The 20,436-nt window shown below is 54.9% G+C and overlaps 1 protein-coding gene across 1 annotated transcript in view; it reads right to left on the bottom strand.

The window, feature by feature from the left end:
* The window catches only part of Crb2 (crumbs cell polarity complex component 2), a 23,266-nt gene extending 3,175 nt beyond the window's left edge, over positions 1-20,091 (bottom strand). The window contains exons 1-12 of the mRNA XM_029474568.1: positions 20,040-20,091; positions 12,577-12,900; positions 9,602-9,797; positions 9,379-9,518; positions 8,813-8,998; positions 8,483-8,596; positions 5,114-5,986; positions 4,523-5,028; positions 3,901-4,066; positions 2,253-3,021; positions 1,502-1,615; positions 666-792 (exon numbers count right to left, since the gene is read on the bottom strand). Coding sequence (XP_029330428.1) covers positions 666-792; positions 1,502-1,615; positions 2,253-3,021; positions 3,901-4,066; positions 4,523-5,028; positions 5,114-5,986; positions 8,483-8,596; positions 8,813-8,998; positions 9,379-9,518; positions 9,602-9,797; positions 12,577-12,900; positions 20,040-20,082 — 3,558 coding nt within the window. The 5' untranslated portion in view covers positions 20,083-20,091. The remainder of the gene's footprint in view (positions 1-665; positions 793-1,501; positions 1,616-2,252; positions 3,022-3,900; positions 4,067-4,522; positions 5,029-5,113; positions 5,987-8,482; positions 8,597-8,812; positions 8,999-9,378; positions 9,519-9,601; positions 9,798-12,576; positions 12,901-20,039) is intronic.
* Positions 20,092-20,436: the final 345 nt, after the last annotated feature.

Here is a 20,436-nt window from a genome sequence, read left to right as displayed (position 1 = left end):
TGTGTGTGTGTGTGTGTGTGTGTGTGTGTGTGTGTGTGAGTGTGTGTGTGTGTGTGTGTGTGTGTGTGTGTGGTGGGTGTTATAGTGGGAAGGTGAAGAGGCACAGGCTATAAAAGGTCACCTTGACAGGAACTCTTCCCAGAAGCAAAGAGGACTCCTGAGGAGCCTCCCAGCCTGTCCTTTCATAACACACTATATCAGCACACACACCCCCATGGGCTCAGAGCCTCTCCAAAACTCTGTACTGATCCCCACAGGGCCCAGACCTCTATCAGCTGAGCCTCCTTGGGGTAAGGGATACCTACAGTGTTTAAGCCTGATCTGCTTCAGAAACTAGGCTCTGGAACCCAAGGACTCCATGTTCCTGTAGTCTCAAAAGCCACTCCCAGAGTATACTTGGAAGATCCTAGCCTGTTTCCACTGCTACTACCCTGGATACCATTGGAACACTCCAGACTATGTCTGATGGATGGGGGCTCCCTAAACTCTCCCTAAGGTGAAAATAACCCCTACATTGGGTACTAGAAAGGGCCTAAGTATCCTCTCCCCACCCTCAGCAAAGCCTGTCCACTGTCAAATCCACAAAGGCCACAAGTCCTCCCTGCCCACTGTCCTCCTGCTAAGGTCTAAAGAGGCCTAGCCGCCCAGCCCTGGGTACCACTCACCACCACTTCACAGAACTGGCCAGAGAATCCTGCACTGCAAGTACATTCAAATATGCCACTGGCCACCCGGCAGGTGCCCCCATTCAAGCAAGGGCTGGCTTCACAGGGTTTGTCGAGACTCTGACATCTGGAAGAGACAATGGCTGAGAACACAAAGTCCTCCCACCCACGGCTGCCTCCCATTCCCCTAGCTGGTCCCCACCTCCAGCATCAAAGTTTATCCAGACCCTGTTCCTGCTTGGCTCAGCCTTGCCAGGTGGCCAGAGCTGAGGGTGATTCCCATCTCCTACCCACTCCCCTTGTGCCCAGGGTTCATGGGCTGAGAAGGCTCCTACTCCATGGTGTGTGTGTGGGGGGGGGGGGTGTAATGCTGCAGGACAGGAATGCCAACTAACACCTCCAAGGGCACAGAAGTTGCATTTTGGCCATGTCCATTAAGGACCAACGGGCTTTGAGAAACTGGGTGTGTCAGCAGTGGTCGTGCATGCCTTTAATCCCAGCATTTGAAGGCAGAGGCAGGTGAATCTCTGAGTTTGAGGCCAGCCTGGTCTACAGATTAAGTTCCAGAGACAGTCAGCTACATAATGAAACCCTGCCTAAAAAAAAAAATAATAAAAATAAAAAACAAAGAAAAAAGGAAGAAAGAAACTGGGTGACAGTTACTGCCCAGCCAGTATTTGCCTAACAGGGAAGTCCTAGAAGAACCAAAAGATACTGATGGATCTGACACTTAAGTCAATGGGAACGAGACAAGGAGGACCTCATTTCCCTTGTCCAGGCTGCATCCCAAGGGCAAGCTCCCAGGCAACACCGCAGGCCCTGGTCTCCAGACCCACCTGAGGCCAGCAAGGCCTTCCTGGCAACTGCAGTTGGTGCCTAAGGGGCCACCACAAGGGGCGCCATCCTTGCATGTGGAGTTGAGGCTGCATCCCTGAGGCAGGACAGGCAACCTGCAGAGAAAAGCAAATCCAGTGAGGTGCTGGGAGCTGGCTACAGTGCTTCTCTCTGGGGAATGCAGGCCCGCCTTCAACAGCCTTCCCCATGAAGCAAAGGAACGCAGGGCTGTCATTCCCCCAACCCCACAAGAGCTGAGGCCTTTGATTCATGCTGACATTAAAGGGCAGCGCAAAACAGTTGCTAAACATGAGGAGAGAGGAGAGCTAGACAGCTCTGGACCGGAAGAAAACAGGGCAGTTGCAAAGGCAGCTTGCTGCAAACCATGCTCCCTGATTCGTTCTGCCCTCCTAATTCTCCCCAAGCCACAACATCGCCCTGAAATTCAAATTTTGCCAACTATTATAACCTGTATTTTATCTTTTTTTTTTTTTTTTTTTTTTTGACAGGGTTTCTCTGTATAGCCCTGGCTGTCCTGGAACTCACTTTGTAGACCAGGCTGGCCTCGAACTCAGAAATCCGCCTGCTGGGATTAAAGGCGTGGGCCACCACGCCCGCCTTGTATTTTATCTTTATGGACACCAAACTGAACTAGCTATGAAGAACTTATTCCCTCCAAACTCCACCCACTGTAAATCAGCAGTCAGCTCTACCCACTGCTATCCCCAGGTCAGGTCCCCTTGCCACCCGCACCTGCAGCGCGGACCAGAGAAGCCTGGAGGGCAGCGACACTCGAAGCGGCCGTCGGGGCGCGCATGGCATTGGCCCCGGACACAGGGAGTGGAGCGACATGGGTCAGCGCGGACCTCGCAGCGGGGTCCTTCCCAGGCGGGGCCGCAGGAACAAGCAAAGACATCGAAGAGGTCGCGGCAGGCGCCACCGTGCAGGCAGGGCGAGGGTGAGCATACGGGTCCGCCACGGCAGCCGAGACTCACGGCCGGAGACCCGGGCCAGGCCACGAAGTGCTCGCGCGCCCCAGACACCGTGCCAGATCGCGGTGGCGCCAAGGGTAACGGGAAGTCGCCGAGTGCCACGCGGCCCAAGCATCCCGTGAAGTTCTCAGCCAGTAGCAGAGGCACTGCACCCGGACCCTGCAGGAAGCCCAGATCGCCGCCCAAGCCGTGCAAGGCCACGGGTGTCGCCGCGCCGTCCAGCCACAGAAGCCAGCGCGAGGCAGCGGCCTGTGGGAACTCCCGGGCTAGGCGCACGCGATGCCAGGCGCCGTCGGCCACGCGCGGCCCGGGCACGGGCAGCACCGAACCCGCCACATCTCCTGCCAGCGAGCCGTTGCGCACCGCCAGCCGGATACTGGAGTGGGCACCTGCGGCGGAGACGGCGCGCAGTAGCCCAGCCTCGGGGTCGCGCGTGCGGAAGGCCAGGGTGAGCCCGCTAAGCGAGGAGGATACGTTGTGGCCTGTGAACACAGCAGGAGGGCCCTCGCGGAACGTGGCCTCGGCCACACCTGCAGAGAGAGTTAGAGCCGCTGGGAAATGACCTGCCAGACTTCTCCTACACCACCCTGTCCCCAGGCATTCAGGTGGTAGGGTCCACAATCCATAACTGTTGACCAGGGCAGTCACCCACCTGTCACCTGATCTCAGAAACTTCAGCTCCCTCTTCCACCCCTTATGCATTCTCCTCCTGGGAGGGAATCAGCTCCGGGGTAATCCTAGGGGGACCACAATACCTGCTACCCTGAAGGCCCTAGACATGTTAATAATCTTAACTCCTCTAAATCTAGCCTGCTCCCCTCCTCCCTGAAGGAGGCTCGCTCTTCACTGCACACAGATGCAGGTCCAGTCACATCCTTCTCCTCCTCACCTTCTGTAAGGCTGGCAGAGTAGCTTCAGTTGGTAGACTGCCTAGCTTGTAGGCTTTGGGTTCCATCCCTAGCACCCAACAAATGGGGTGTAGGAGCCCATATCCATAGTCCCTAAGCTGGGGAGGTAGAGGCAGGAGAATCACAAGTTCAGATCAAGATCACCCTTTGCTACATGGTGAATTCAGGGCTAGCCTGAGCAACATGAGACCCCTTGGTCTCTGAGCTACTTGGTGGGCTTCAAATTCCATCTCCTGCAGCACTTTTAGTAACCTTGTGTTTCATCTGTCCATAGGAACTTTAAAACCTCACACATGCCTCACACTCCTTCCTCTCCTGTGGCTCCCTTGAAGTTGCCTTAGAAACCCCAGCATATGCTCACCTCCCCTAAGAGTGTTTCTCAGAATGCAGTAACCCACCATATTGGGGCTGTTGGCATTCCTGGCCCACTACCCAACATCCCATAAGCCCTAAGGGATCTCTAACCATCTTTGGTACCCAGCACCCAGGACACAAACTCACACACAAAGCCATCTGGAATCTCCTCACAGGTCGCAGGAGGCAGGCATGGCTGCCTGGGGCACCATCGCTGCTGGGCACAGGTGGGCCCCGTGAAGTTGTCGGGGCAGGTGCAGTAGAAGTCATTCCAGGTGACGTGGCACGTGCCACCATTGAAACAGGGATTGGGCTACAGAAGAGTCAAGACATCAATGACCACTCACGAAAGGTACCACCCCCAAGACACCTCATCACAGAGTTGAGGGAAACCCATCACCACCCCTACATTACAGATGAGATAGTAGGCCCAGAAAGGTGAAGCCACTCGTCTGAGGGCCCAGTCACTAAAGAGGCTAGTCTAGCTCGTAGTAGGTTATTCCAGTTGATGAACCCCCATGCCTCTTTCGGCCAAGCAGCAGCTATAGAAGGGCTGAGGCCCATCCTCTGTCTGGGTCAGGATGCCATCTGAGACTGATACAAAAGGGACCATGGGAAGGAAAAAAAACAACTGGACAGGGAGGAGATGGGGCACTGCCATCTGCCATTCTGGTGACAGGAATGTGAGCAGCTCATGTGGCTGTCTTGAGCCTCAGCTTGCCCTATGTCACAGCACAGATCCTAGCTAAGGACTCTCCCAGCCACTCACATTGCATGTGTCCTCAGAGACACAGCCCTGGGTGAGGTTGGAGGACTGACCAGCTTCCAGTTCACTGGACCAACTTGAGTTCTCCATCGGGGAAGAGAAGAAGGGGAGGTGGATGCTATTGAGTCGTAGGTCCTGGAGACAGCCTCGGAAGGGCCCACCCCAGAGCTGGGTGTCATCAGGGTAGAACCTCCCGCCCACATACAGCCGGTGGCCCAGGTCCTGCAGCTGGTCAGGCCCAAAGCTGAGCATCACCAAGTGGGGGAGTCCATCATCCCAGCGCCCAGGGAGGACCACAGCAGGGTGGCCCAGCCCCTCAGCCCGGATCTGGCCCTCACTCAGGAACACAGTCAGGCTCGCAACTGAATCATTGGCAAACTGGAGCAACAGGCCGGCAGGCTCGCGGGTGCGGAGGAAAAAGGACACGGTGAGGTTTGGGTCTAGCTGGTGGAGCAGGAAAGAGGCTGAGCTCGTGGCTCCACCCAAGCCAAAAGTGGCAGCAGGAACCTCTGCAGGGAGAAACAGCACTGGTGTAAGGCCAGCAGGCTTAGGGGCCCGGCATTAACGCTACGTCCCCACCTGCTAACCCCTCACCATCAGTGCATGTGGCTCCACCGTAAGGTCTCGGGCAGTCGCAGCGGAAGTGAGTCCACAGGTCCACGCAGGCCCCTCCATGGGCACAGGGCAGAGACTGGCAAGGTTCCCTGCGCTCACAACCCAGAAGCACAGTTCCCTTGAGCTCCTCAGGCAGCAGAAGGTGCCCTTCCACACGCACATCCTGGAAGCAGCCGGCAAAGACCCCGCCGCCCAGATAGATGGAGTAGGGTCCCGGAGGCCCAGAGGCCACCGAGGCTGTAGGGCCTGTAGCCACCGGACCAGAGGCCACACAGAGCTGGCCAGGGCAGCCCTCGTGCCACAGCCGCAGCTCCAGGTTTCCCAGGTGGAACGCCACTTCCACCTGGTGCCAATGTCCATCATTTAAGGCTAGGTCAGGCAGTGTAAGGATGAGCACCGCAGTGCCATGTCTCGAGAGTGTGGCTTGGAGCATGGCCCCCGCCAGAACCAGCTCCAAGTTGTCCCGAGTGTCCTTGAGAGTAGCCAGGGTTCCGGCAAGCAGGGTGGTACGAAATCTCAGTGCCAGACCCAGGGAGGCACCAGCTGGCACCAATCCCCACACAAAACTCCCAGACACAACCGAGAAGGTTGTATTCTGGCCACAGAAAGGCCCATAGGTCCCCGGTGGGCAGCGGCAGAAGTAACCGTGGAGGCCAGACTTGAAGGTGGGGATGCAGGTGGCAGCCAGTGGGCAGGTATGGCCCTGGCAGCCTGTGAGCTGCACAGAACAGTCATGTCCACCCCAGGCCTCAGGGCACTGGCAGATGTAGCCTGCTACAGTGTCGCTGCAGGTTCCACCATGCAGGCATGGTTCTGACTGGCATTCATCCATATCTTCCTGACATGTCAGGCCTAAAGGGGAGATCAGCCAAGGGTCAGTACATCATGCCCAAGCCAGAATCTCCAACCAGAACTCACATGCCTCATGGTGGTGCTGACCTCAGCACCTACACACCAGGTCCCCCCCAACCCCGCCCCCCTCCCCCCCGCCCCGGTTCCCTTCCCTGGCCATGTCTGATAAGTCTCCATGCCCTGTGGGCCAGACTTGGGAATGTACTCCCTGGCTCTACCTCTTCTTCCACCCCATGCTTCTTGCTCTGATAGACCTGGCAGCCTCCAGGTCAGCTGCCTTCAGAAGTTTCTCCCCACCGGGCGTGGTGGCGCACGCCTTTAATCCCAGCACTCAGGAGGCAGAGGCAGGTGGATTTCTGAGTTCGAGGCCAGCCTGGTCTACAAAGTGAGCTCCAAGACAGCCAGGGTTATACAGAGAAACCCTGTCTCGAAAAACAAACAGAAGTTTCTCCCCACCCATCTCCAGAGTAACCAGAAGTCTCTTTCCAAGGTGTCACCTGGCTATACACCTTTGCTGCACATGACCCAGCCACTCACCTTGGTATTCGAGACTGTCATAGTCTAGGCCTACCAGGCTCTCAAGCCTCAGCCTTCCCCCCCCTGAAAGCCTTGAACTTGCTCTTATTCTAAGTATTTCCTGGAAAGTCATGCCTCAACTTCCCTTACTATTTTCAAACTCCTCCTTGTCCTGCATAGCCCACAGAGGGTTCAAGCTTGCCCTCACAGAGAGGGTTTGCAGGTGAGTGGCTGGGTCATGTGCAGCAAAGGAGCACAGCCCAATGACACCTTGGGAAGAGACCTCTGGTTACTCTGGAGACGGGTGGAGAGGAACTTCTAAAGGTAGGTGCCCTGATGGCTGCCAGATCAGCTCAAAGACCCAATCCCACCATTGCTCAAACAGGGCTCCCCAGAACCCTAGTTTCCCTCTGGAGCCTGAATCTGTCCTTGGTGTCCAGTGAAAGGGCTTGGCAGAGCCTTTGTAGATATGGGACAGCCATGGCAATACACCTGGAACATACTGAGCACCCCAGGGCTCACTGCTCGGTCCCTCTACCCTGGGGTGTGCCCAAGGACGCTGCCTGGGAAGGTGCCAGCCCATCTTCCCTTTCACAGTCAAAAGGCCAAAGAGCAACCACAGTTCAGCCAGAGCCTCCACAACACAACCAGAGGCCATTCTCACCCCACACCTCAACCTTACAGACAGACCCAGGCCAGGAGGAGTCCGTGAGGATAGATCAGCCCACACACTTATACCATCCTCCTCACAATCACCAGGCACCCGCTGTAAATTCTTCCTTCAAGACACCCCAGTCCTCCTACCTGCCAAGAGCCACAGGCTCCCCAGAAAAGGGCCCAGCACCCATAGTCCCATCGTCACCTACAGAGGCACCAAGGCTTAGGAACAGGGATCCCAGTCTGGCCTGCCTGAGTTCTTCTGAGCCAGCTCAGGAATTCCAGGCTGACCTTCCAGTCCAGAGCCTTCTGGTGTCTCAAAGGAGGCTGGGCTCTCTGCCCAGCCTCACAGCTAGGATCTCTCCCCCGGGACTCTGAACACAGAGCTCCCCCTCCCTGTCACTCACTGTTTAATTGGAAGGATCCAGGTTCCCATAGACACTGTTTATGATGCCCATCTAGGCTTCACTGCCATGTCCATGAGATGGGGGTGGTAACCCTTCCTTGTGAGACTATGGAGGAGTGGGCCATTGCAGGAGGATGTGGAAGGGAAGGACTCAAGCAATAGGAACAGTGCAGAGGGCATGGGCCACCCAACATGGGCAGGGGGGAGGCAGTGAGCCCCAATATGTTTGAGTGTCCAAAACAGGAGAGAGTCCCTTCCCCAAGCAAAGGAAAATGCCTCCAGACACCTGCAGGGAAAGAGCTAGGCAGGAATGTTACATGTGGGGGAGTGCCACCCACATTCCAGCGGGGGCAGGGACACTAGAGAGGGAGAACTTTCACACTCCAGCCACTGACAGCAGACACAGCCCCCTAGAGCCAAAGTGTGCCCTTCTGAAGGCATGCGCCTGCACCCAGTGCTGCCTCCTTCTGTCTTGAACTAAGGCTCTGTCCCTCTTTGATTTGATAGCAGAGTTCAGGGCCCTGACCACCAGACATCCATAAATGAGCCCCAATTCTGACTCCAGTCCAGGCCCCTCTCTTGGGGTTAGTCCCTTGTCCCCCCACCCTCACCCCCAGATGGCCCTAGCTTCACAGACAGTACTTACAGGGCTGAAGTCACCAGCCAACATTCTCCAAGGCAGAGGGTCACCTGGCAGCCTTGGTACCACCCACTCCAACCTTCCCTCCTGACTGTACTCAAACTGACCAGTTTCTCCCCTTCCACTTACAAAGTTGGGGTTCTGGCTCAGCACCCCCACCTCAGTTGTCACCTGTACCATCATGGCCACCTTTAGCCTCATTTCCTGTATGCATCAATCCACATTCAGCCAAAAGGGACCATATCACCTCCATGCTAGAGCCACCCCAGCCAAGCACCTGTGTATCCATCCTGGCAGTAGCACTGGAAACCATTGGGCAGGTCCTGGCAGCTACCTCCGTTGAGGCACGGCCCTGAGGCACACTCATCCACGTCCACGCTGCAGTCATTCCCTGCAAAATAAATAAATAAATAAATAGCTAGCTCCTCTGTGACGGCTGCCTGTACCCTCAGAGCCAGACCAGAACCAAAAGGGCCCATTTTCCAACTGGGGAGATTGAGACCCATTGAGAAAGAGAGAGGAGGGTATGGACTCAGGCATTGGCCAAGCTGGATCCATCTTTGGGGTCCTAGACCCTGGCTGAGTGCTTCTCCAGCAGGTAACTCACCAGCAAAGCCCAGAGGACAGCTGCAAAAGAAGCCAGAGGCGTGGCTGAAGCTGAAGGCTCCCGGGAAGATGGCCTGAACACCCCCGTACAAGGTCGGGTCAGAGCGCTGCAAGCACCGGCCCCCATTTTGACAAGGGTCCGATGCACATTCATCCTCATCCACTTCGCACCGCTCTCCACTGAAGCCTGGAAGACATCAGGAAACACAAGTGTCTAGGCAGTTTCCCCTCCATGACCTAAGCCAACCCAGGGCGAACAGGGACATCAGGATGCGGATACTGAAGAGGGACAACAGGGACTAGTAATAGCCAGCTACCAATTGCTACGAATTCTTTATACTAACATTCAGACACCCTTCTTGTGTGCCAGGTACATCGCTACTCCTCACTGCAACCCAAGGGGCAGGTGCTGTTAGCAACCCTGTTTGCAGATCAGGAAACTGTGCAGGTCTCAGAGGGCCCAGGCTGCACTCACACATTCACACGGCTTCACACCTGGCCCAACACACACACACACACACACAGTATTGGGGATGGGAGGGACACGCACGGCAGGCGCGCACACACCTGGCCAGCAGAGGCAGCGGAAGCTCCGGAAGCCGTCGAGGCAGGATGCGTTGTGCGCGCAGGGCGCAGAGGCGCACTCCAGCACCTCCTGCTCGCAGCGTGCGCCTTCGTAACCCGTGTCCGCGCAGTCGCACCGGAAACTGGCGTGGGCGGGCGGGAGCTGAGCGCGTGCCCATCCCGCAGCCCACCTCCCCGCCGCCAGGGCACCCCGCCAAGGGCTCACCCGTTGACCAGGTCGTGACACACGCCACCGTGCGCGCACGGCTGGCTCTGGCACTCGTCCACGTCCAGCTGACAGTTCGCGCCGGCGTATCCCGGCGCGCACACGCAGCGGTAGGAACCCACACCGTCCAGGCACGAGCCTCCGTGCAGGCAGGGCGCTGACGAGCACTCGTCCACCTCGGCCTCACAGGTCACGCCTGGACAGGGACAAGAGACATGAAGACCACATCTAGAGGGGCAAAAGGGGCCCAACCAGCAGCCCCAGTCTGCTCCAGTTGCCCATATGCCCCGCTCTTTCAGAGGAAATGCTGTCCATAGACACAGGCAGCCAGAAAAAAACAAGAAGACCCTCCTTGCCCTGACAGCCTCACGGCGGGGTGGGTCCGGGAAAGGCTACTGTTTAATAATGTTGACCTCAATAAGAGAGACAGCTAGATCCTGTAAGGGTAGGAGCCAAGGTCTGTTCTAGGGTGCTGGGAACAACAGGCTTCTTCAGGAACAGCTTTTTGAAAGCTGAATAAGGCCAGTGCATCCCTCTTGAGGCAGAGGCATAATGCCCTGGGGGAAAGATGGAGAAAAGACAGAACCTGGGGAGAGTGGCGGAGAAAGGCGTGAGGGCATCAGGTACTAGAGCCCAATCAGACTTCTGCTCATCAAGAAAGGTCAGGTTTGGGGCCTGGAGAGGGCTCATCTAAAGGTCAGGTTTGGGGCCTGGAGAGGGCTCATCTAAAGGTCAGGTTTGGGGCCTGGAGAGGGCTCATCTCTAAAGAGAGCTTCCTGCTCTTCCAGAGGACCAGAGCTCCGTTTCCAGCACCCACTTTAATCAGTTCACACCTACCCTAAGAGCAGACCTGCTTGGTTTAGCTTTCGTGAAGATGTTCAGATAGCATTTCTAGAATCCTCTCACCCGGGTGCCTCTTCTAGTACCCGCATACACATGACATAATTAAATCTTAAAAAAAAAAATTAAGCTGTTGGTAGGGATAATAATAGTGGATCTTTATGGTCAGCCACCTTGACCAGATTTGGAACCCTCCAGAGGAGAGACCTCTGGCTATATCTGTAAGGGAGTTTACGGGGGGGGGGGGGGGGGGGGGGGGTTCAACTGAAGAAAGAGAATCCTGAGTCTGGGGGGCACCCTCCCCAGGACTGAGATCCTGGATTGAATACAAGCAGGGGGGGAAACAAACAAAAGGAAGACAGCAGTCAGAGTGCCAGCCTCAGAGGACACAATGTGACCAGGTGACTCTCTTCCTTATGACGGACAGCATCCCCACAAATATACCCGTCCTTGCTTTACTTACTTCTTGTTAAGTATTTAACCACAGCAATGAAAAAGGCAACCAACCCAGCAGCTCAGCAGTGCGGTTCAGAAGATCACTGGTAGCTTGGAGAAGGATGTGAGGAAGGAACCCCACAGAAGAGGGCCACTGTGGACAGGACACACTGGAGTAGGGTCACCAATCCCTATGCTGTCTTGACTTTAAAACTGGAAGTTTCTGGTTCTACCTAGGAATTCCCATGCCTCTGGGGAAACCCAGAGTACATGTTGGCCCTCCCCTGGATAGGGGTGGAGACAGAGGGAGATGGAGAATCTCCAGGTGTGGGGATTTATGAGGTAGGTCCTGTCAGTGTAGGCATCCACAGCCTTTCCCCTGCCACCTAAGTAGGTTTTGTCATGGGGGCTCAGGAGCCAGCTGACCCCAGCTGGAACCCTCCCTACTTCCCTGTCCAGCCAGCCCCAGGGCTCCTCCTTCTCATGACCCTCCTGCCCCACTCCTATCCTCTGTGCCAGGGAGAGCCAGGCCCAGGCGGCCTGGAATCCCAACTCCCCCACCCTGCTGGGAGCAGGAGGGAAATGAGTCACGCAAAGCTGCCTGCTCTCCTCACATTCGGAGGACTGCTGCATAGACAGTGCTCATATGCCTGCTGACAGACACACAGACAATTCCCACAGAAGCATACACTGATTATGACACAAGCAAGGACTCAGAGCACCCTTAGAGCAACCATATATATGCAAACGGCTGGGACACGAAGTCTCACCTGCACAGATATTCAGATACCAAGAGGAGAGTGTCTTAACCAACTCTCACCCCACGGTGCCATCTCATCCCTCCATGTCCTTCCTGAACTTGCCCCCCCCCCCCCAGTCTGTACCATTTGCTCAGAGGGAACTTGAAACTGCCTCACAGTTTGAGAGCAATGCCTGAATTCAGGGTTGGTGGAGATCCCAGTGTCTACACTGCAGATTCCAGACTGCACTAAATTAAACATCCTTTGAAGATCTGTCCCCAGCTGTCCCCTCCCTCCTGACATGAGGCATCTCTAGAAAGCAGATGTAGGAGTAGGAAGTGACTGGGGTGAGGTGTCCCCTGGAAGAGAGAGCCATGTGTGTCCATGCCAGTCATGGTTCTGAGCACGTGTGTCTACATCATTCCTCTCTTGGGAACAAGGATGGCTAGGGACTCATCCCCCATCACAAACAGGAAAGAATCCCAGTGGATCACTGGGCTAGAATTCAGGATGCCCAGAGGACTGAGGTCCAAATTACATCCTGAGCCTTACCAGGGCCCATCAGGTGAGCCATACAGGGTCTACACGGCAGTTTGACACATGTCTACACTGAAGGAATGCTAGAGATAACCTTCTGGGCATCCTCGAGAAAGCCAAACCAGGCAGGTGTGCCCTGCAAGGGATGCATGAGGCTCATTCCCCATCTCTAGTGGGGACCACAATCAGTTCTGTGGCAGGTACAAAAAGCAATATTTGTCAAGTAATTGCTATGTGCCGGGCCCCACATTAACACACAAACATACAAGCACTGATCCCACCTGCCAGATTAACCTAAGAAACGTCAGCTGTGCAGCCAACCCAAGAGTGGTTAACAAAGCTGCCAGCCAGCCGGAGCATCCCCGGACTTGGCCGATGGGCCCCTTGCCCATCCGTGGTCCAGTCCTCCAAGGTGATCAGTACCTGCATATCCCAGGGGACAGTGGCACTCGTAGTGATCCGCCAGATTTCGGCAGGTGCCCCCATGCTGGCAAGGCCGGGATGCACACTCATCAATGTCCAGTTCGCAGTGGGGTCCCTGGAATCCAGGCACACAGTAGCAACGGAAGCTGTTAGGATCTGGGCCCTGGGGCACACACAGTGCCCCGTGGTGGCATGGCTGAGTAGCACAGCCTCCAAGCTCTGAGGGCTCACAGGTATAGCCACCACTTTCTGTAGCCTGGCACTTGGTCCCTGGAGCACATGGGTCTGAGGCACAGACACTTGGAGTCTCTGAAGGAACCAGCCCTGTAAAACAGAAAGCAACTTGTCAATATGGGCAGGGTCTGCAGGATACACTTTTCCCCTACCGATAGCCACAAGTCTAACACAGGTCTGTCCATGTTCAAGAACCTGTGTGCACACCAAGGGCATCTGCAAGCTGATTACTAATGAAGATATCTACACCTGAAATGGAGATGGTTTTTTTTAAGATATTATTATTATTATTATTATTATTATTATTATTATTATTATACATGAGTACACTGTCTGACTTCAGATGCACCAGAAGAGGGCATCAGATCTCAAGATCTCATTATGGGTGGTTGTGAGCCACAATGTGGTTGCTGGGATTCGAACTCAGAACCTTTGGAAGAGCAGTCAGTGCTCTTACCGGCTGAGCCATCTCGCCAGCCCGAGGCGGATTTATTTACTTATTTTTGTGCTTATTTTTGAGGACTATCTTATAGTCCAAGCTGATCTTGGATCAAGATGCACTTGCTATATATTCAAGGATGACCTTAAACTTGTGATCCTCCTGCTTCAGCTCCCAAGTGCCAGGATTATAGGCATACCCTACCAATCCAAGCTTATGGAGTACTGGAGAATCAAGCCCAGGGCTTCGTTGGTGAAAGGCAACCATTTCCTGGACTGAGCTACAGCCTGAGCCCTTGAGGATGGTTTTAGTTGTGTCTATAGAGCAGAGATAGTGGACGGAGTGAGTGGCTCCCCTGTGACAGTATTTCCTAACAGATGGTGCCCAAGCTCTCTGGTAACCCCCCTGCAGTACCCTTAGGAGGCCTGGACTGTCCTATATTCTCTTTACAGACAAGCAATAGAGGCTCAAGGAAGTAAAGACTTGCTGACATCACACGATAAATTAACAAGGAATAGCCAGCAATGCCAGGTTGTTCCCGCTGCTCGCCAGGCCTTTCCATTCTACAGGCCTGTGTCCCCTCAGCAGCCTGAAGTGGGGTGGAGGATTGAAGGAGAGGGTAGCTTCCATCCCCCTCAACCCCCCGCTGGGGGTCTGGTAACTCCATCCCTCACTGAAACCTGAGACTCTGATCTCAGCCCCGGGAAAAGAATGGGCGACTTCAAAGGCAGGACCTGGCTCAGCCTCTCTCTCTCCTAAACCCATCCTGGTCCCGCCTTCTTGCCAGCTTGCCTGCAGACTTCCAGAGGATCCCTACACTCTCACCATCCCCCACAAGCAAATACCTGAAGCAAAGCAGGTATAGTGACTCACTCGATACCTGACCAGGGTCTACACACTTGGAGCATCCGGGTTGACTAGAAGACAAATCCAGTGAGTCTTGTTCCTTCCCGCCATCCCAGCTTGAAAACCTTGTCACTATTAGGCCTGAGTCCAAACCCAGCTCAGAGACCTTGGGTGGGAGGCTTCTACCGAACACCCTCTTCCTTTTGGTAAAAGAAGGATTGAAAGCCTCAGGTGCCAGACACAAATGTGAGGAAGGGGAGCCCTTCTACCCACCACCTGGAGTCCCAGGACCTACCCTCCCCCCAAGTTGTCAGGCGGACACTAACCAGACCTGAGAGTGAGCAGCATCAGGCCCTGCACCTTCCCTTCCCCCAGACCATGAAGACCCCCTCCCCTCCAGATAAGGTTGGCAGCCTCTCAGGCGTCATCCACATTCCATGCGGCAGGGCGTATTCGGGCCAGATTCCCAAACTCCTCAGCAGACCAAGCAAGATGGAGGACCGCAAGCCACAGACCCAGGGAGACATGGCTGTGTAGTGCCATCTCAAGTGTCCAGGGTCCTTCCTTCCACACAAGGGCCTAGCATCCACCAGAGGCAAGTAGGGGGGTCAAGTTGTGGAGTCTGAGATTCTTTCTGGTTAAGAGGCCCCTTGGCTCACACCTGTCCCAACCCTCTGCCAAGCCTGAACATTTGGGTTGGAAAAAGGGAGCCCACCTGGGCCACTGTCCAGAATGGATGGGGCCTTCTGCTTCTGTGACTGGACAGACAAGGAAGTCTAGGTGTCCCAGAATAGATGCCCTAGGAGGGTAAGAAGACAATTGGATGGGAGATGGAAAGACGGTCGGGACCTGCGGCAGGAAGTGGATGGAACACCTTCAGGAAAAAGCAGTTTGAAGCATCAGACAGACTCAGTGTTGTGAGGAGCCCCAAAATGATGTGTATGATGCCTTGACATCTAGGGAGCCCCCTGGAGAGGCAGTGATGGTCAGAGGCCCTTGGCCCAAAAGGCCCCAAGAGGAGAGTGGCTATAACTCCTCTTTTTTTTAAATTTTTAATATTTTTATTACATATTTTCCTCAATTACATTTCCAATGCTATCCCAAAAGTCCCCCATACCGCCCCCCACTTCCCTACCACCCATTCCCATTCTTTTGGCCCTGGCATTCCCCTATATTGGGACATATAAAGTTTGCAAGTCCAATGGGCCTCTTTTTCCAGTGATGGCCGACTAGGCCATCTTTCGATACATATGCAGCTAGAGACAAGAGCTCCGGGGTTCTGGTTAGTACATCATGTTGTTCCGACAATAGGGTTGCAGATCCCTTTAGCTCCTTGGGTACTTTCTCTAGCTTCTCCATTGGGAGCCCTATAACTCCTCTTATAAAGCGCCTGAACACTGGCCCCATGCCAACAGCTCCCACCCACTGTAATCCCATCAAATTACAGACTCTTATCTCTGTGGCCCAAGGAATCCCTCACCACAATCTGGAGTTTGGCCCCTAGCTTTGAGCCCACTATATTAGTAGCCACAGCATCAGGGGAAGGAAGCTTTGCCCTTCTATGGTCCTCCCAGAGCCCAGCAGAGGAGCTCTGTGAGAAATCCCTGCGAGGCAGAGCCCAGCCCACAGTTTGAAAGGCTGTCTCGAGAGGAGCAGAGCTGGAGGGTACAAACAGGCCCAGAGCCTGTGCAGCCAGGACCGTCAAATGTCAGCAGTTTTATCTGCCCTTTTACAACTCAAGAGACCCATCACTTCCAGTCCCACCGCACTCCAGGGTGTCCGGACCAGCCTACAGTAAACCAGGAGGCCTATTGGGCAGGGGAGGGGAGGAGTTCTCCCTAGGGACTAGCTGTAGGGGCGGGGCCTTGTCACCAGGGCAACAAGGGGCCACTGCTTATCTTTACAAATCCCTCCTGACCTCTCAGACTGCCTGGGCTGACCTGGCAGAGGAGAGATTAACAGACACAGACACAGGATGCTAGCCCTTTTCTTCGACCTGCTCCCTGCCCCACCCTGAGGAGAGCAGGCGGGAAACAGACACATGCAGTCATTGCCTGCAGTCACCTCATGAGCCGCTGTGTACTAGGGCCAGGCATCTTTTGCCATCTTGGTATATTTGGTTCACGCTAGAAAAGGGAGACTTTTAAGAAGACTAACTGCTTCCTATCACAAAGCGCCTGCAAACTTGCATCTTCAAGAGCATATGAAATTGTGTGCCAAAGAATTGTCAACCTAATATGCCCCCAGCCCTCCTTCCCCTCACCAGGAAGTCTTAGAGGTCTAAGGAATGGTGTGTGGCTCCTTGGTGCAGCACTTGCCTAGCTTATGAGAAAGCGCTGGGTTGCATGCCCAGCACGAGGGAAGCACAAGGTTGAGGTTACCCTGGGAGAGTGGCACCCTCTCTGCCCTGAGCCTGGCAGCTGGCATACCACTGCACCAGTCCCAGCTTAGGAACTCCTACTCTACCTGAGCCAGTTCATGCCTGGGTTTCCTCAGGTTCTCTGTGCCTCAGCAGTCTCGGGCTGGTTTTGTTGCAATGAAGCACCACAAAGAAAAGCAAACTGGGGAGGAAAGGGTGTGTATTTGGCTCACATTTCCACATGACTGTTCATCACTGGAAGAAGTCAGGACAGAAATTCAAACAGGGGGCAGGAATCTGATGCAGAAGCCATGGAGGTGTGCAGCTTACGGGCTTGCTTCCCATAGTTGACTCAGCCTGCTTTCTTATAAAACTCAGGACCACCAGCCCAGGGGTGACACCACCCATGATGGGTTGGGGCCCTCCCCTCACCAATCACTAATCAAGAAAGTGCTCTACAGTTTGCCTACAGCCCAATCTTACAGAAACATTTTCTCAAAATCCCAGAGGCTCCCTCTTCTCTGATGACTCTAGCTTGTGTCAAGTTGGCATAAAACCATCCAACACAGGACCCCAGGGGGTGCAGTGCAGTAAAGGAACACTGACACTCAACATTCACTTATCAGGAAAAGGGAAAGACACCCCAGAAGGCCGAGAAGCCTAGACATACTTTCAGAGATACTCATCCCTGAGGCCAAAAGGCATACCTGAATAACAGTCATGGCGAGCATAGGTGCTCTATCTGATGCAGTGCCCAGGATGGTACACGTACTGGGATTGCTAGTCCTTGGCCACCGAGCTCTGAGTGAGGAGAAGACATACAGGGTGGCCACTTGTGCTATGAACAGTTCCCCTAGTGCTTCCGTCTAAAATTTTATTTTTATTTTTATTTTTATTTGAGTCTGACCCTCAGAACCCACGCAAAGGTGGAAGGGGAGAGCTTGCTCCACGGTCCCTCTGGCCTCCACACTTGGGTTTGTGTGTGCGCAAATGCTCACACACACTCACACAAATAATAATAATAATACACAACAATACAGTCTCCGTGAGGTTGAGTGGGTCCTGTCCATCCCCTACATTACAGATTCAGATCAAGGGCGCATTTAGTCTGGAAACAATCCTTGGAATGAATGATGACTCATTTAACAGAGGTACAAGGAAGAGCTGTAACCAACCACCTAGAGTACCACTCCTGCTGTGATCCAGGCCCTGCTGCAGCATGCTGCTCTTATGACCTTAAACAAGTTGGGATCGGCTCTGGACTTTGCCTAACTGTTCTGTAAACAGAGAGGTATAGAAAGCCAACTTCCCTGGATGCCGGGAGGGTTAAAATCTCTCCACACAGTGGATCACGCATCAGCAAACCTTCCCTGGAGCCCAGTAGCCAGCAGACCCCACATTATTTGGAAGTATACAGAGTCCCTGTTGCTCTCCTACAGCCCCACCTCTTAAGTTGGAGGAGGGGCCAGGTTTGGGGAAGACTGGCTGCCCCTTTGTGCACTGCACTCCCTGGGTGTTCAGGGAAGGGGTGGGGGTGGGAACAACTCAACATGTTCCATTGTAGTCCAAGATGCCTCATCCTCTCCATAGCAACCAGCAATCCTCTGCTGTGGAGTGGCTGGGATGGAGGGGCCCAGCTCAGAGCCTGGCAGGGAGGGCATCGGGTCTGGTCCAGAGCTTTCATCTCCTCTGGGATGGAAATTAGCTTTCAAGTCACAAAGTCCCTAGCACCTCCGTTTGCTCAGTCAGCTCTGGGTAATTGTGCTTGTAGAGCCCCAACTCTAGCTTCAGGGATCCCCAGAGATGGACTCTACACACAGAATTCCTGGGGGAATGGCCCCTGAGAGCCTATTGGAGTTCTGGGGGGGAATATACACCGCTGTTTGCCCATCTCACAGACCATATGTGTGTAAGTGCATATAAGTCAATACAGGCCTGCTGGTGTGTACCTAATGGGTGAATGCAGCCATGTGCTATGTATATGACGATACACACTAGGTTCATTAGCAAGTTCACCAGTGAGCTCACAGGGGAGACCTGGCATGTGCCTGTGGACACCTGTCCTGTTGTAGTATGTACCCTAGTCCCTGCCACACATCTGTGCAGCTGCCATGGGCATCTGTGTACTGCATGTGGAACAGATCCAAAGTGCACAGCCCAGAACCTCATGCCCTAATGTACAGACAGCCTGGAGTTGCCTGGTTTCTCCATCCTCATTTGCCTCAGATACCAGGTTCTTCTAGGTTCCTTCCCTCCTTGACCTTCATTTGGTTTCCTCCCTAAAACACAGGTCCTCGCTGTACCCAGGGTCCTCATCCTCCCCCTTTCCCCAGAGAAGAGGCAATAACGACTTTGTAGGCAGGCAGGGGGAATGCCACTGGTGGGGTTCACAGATTGCAGGGGAAGCCAGGCCCTCCCTACTGCCCTCGTAACTATAGCGACCAAGCCAAAGCGTCCTCCAGACCCCCCAGTAGGAATTCCAGGCTCAGTGTTGAATGCACTTGGACAAAGCCAATGTACTGGCTGCCTGGGCTGGCTTCAGGGAGCCCTTCCAGCATAGTTGAGGAATGCCAGAGACCTGCTGCAGGGACACACACACGTATGATCCCGAATCCCTAGCCATCCCGAAGACCCGGAACAGCTCTACCGGTTGCCCCTCAAGTGCTGGCAGAGAACCCATAGAAGGGAGCAATGTGGGCAAGCTTTCCCCTAACCCTGGTTCTCTTCCCCCTCCCCTATCTTAATCTAGCCCCACCCCACACCCACACCCACACCTCCCGTTGCCAGGAGAGGCCAGTTGAACATGCCGGACAACTTACAGCCAGTTCAGCGAGGACACAACTCTTAACAATCAATCCCCTCAAACAGAACACCCACCGGGCAACTTTACATGTCACCTGCATCCCAGGTCAACACGTGACTCCGGCAGACTCTATGGAGATTGCCTGAGTTTGCTGAAACTTCTCCAATTCGCGCATTTCTATCTATCCCGGCACGCTTTCCCTAAGTGGCTCCTCACACCAAGATTCCCAGCTTTTCCCTCAACACACTACGCCACACCACACCAGCTCTCCCAGACTGGGTTCTACAGACCACACCAACCCTCATCCTCCTGGCCCCACTGCATAGACTCCTCAGTCTGAAGCTACCAGAACACTCCGAGCTCTCCAAGTGAGTCCCAAAACACCCCCACTGTCCCCACACTGTCTAGGGCCCGGGACACTCTTGCCTCTAGCATCACCACTCTCTCAGGCCAGCCCAGCCACGCTCACCCCCAGGCCCAGCCACACTCACCAGCCGGGACCCAGGGCAGCTGCAGCAGCAGCAGTAGCAGTAGCAGTAGCAGCAACAGGGGGTAAACATCTCGTCTAGGGCCCCAGATCCCAGGCCCCACCAGCGCCATGGCAGCCGGCTCTGCCTGCCTGCCTGCAAGAACCCTCTGCTCGGCGGGCTCCGCGCCCCTGCGTCCCTCCAACCAGCACTGACGAGGTGGACAGAGGCCCGGCCCCTCCTCCAGCCCTCCCCCTCCGCCCCTCCTCCCACTGCTCCTCCCCGGACAGGATCCTCCCGGAGGGTCTGACCCACCGCTTCTCACAAACACCAGCCCCTTCGGAGGCCTCAGCTCCATCCAGGCAAGGCCCTGGGCCTGACCCTGGGTCTCAGTGTACAAGCCCTCTTGCCAGGCGGTCCAGTCCATGGGGCCAGCCAGGATTCCTGGAGCTTGTCCGACTACCCCGCAATTTCAGGCCTGCCTTGCTTGAGCTCAGAAGCGCTCCCATCCGTCCTCACTTAACCTGCCCCTTCCACACCTGAGATAACAAGGCTCCTCCCCTCCTATCACAGGGGGTCCTGTCCTCGCTGCTCCCTAGGTCCTACCCAGCCACCCAGATCCTGTTCTTGTGGCTATCAGTAAGGTAGTAACTGGGCCCTGGACCACGTGCCCCCTGACTCCCTTCTACCCTTTCCACACCCTTACCAGCCA

This window comes from Mus caroli, chromosome 2 (genome assembly GCF_900094665.2).
Source record: "Mus caroli chromosome 2, CAROLI_EIJ_v1.1, whole genome shotgun sequence".
In the NCBI taxonomy this organism is placed as follows: Eukaryota; Metazoa; Chordata; class Mammalia; order Rodentia; family Muridae; genus Mus; species Mus caroli.
Note: the sequence above shows the minus strand (reverse complement) of the source record. Positions and strands in the feature narration are given on the sequence as shown.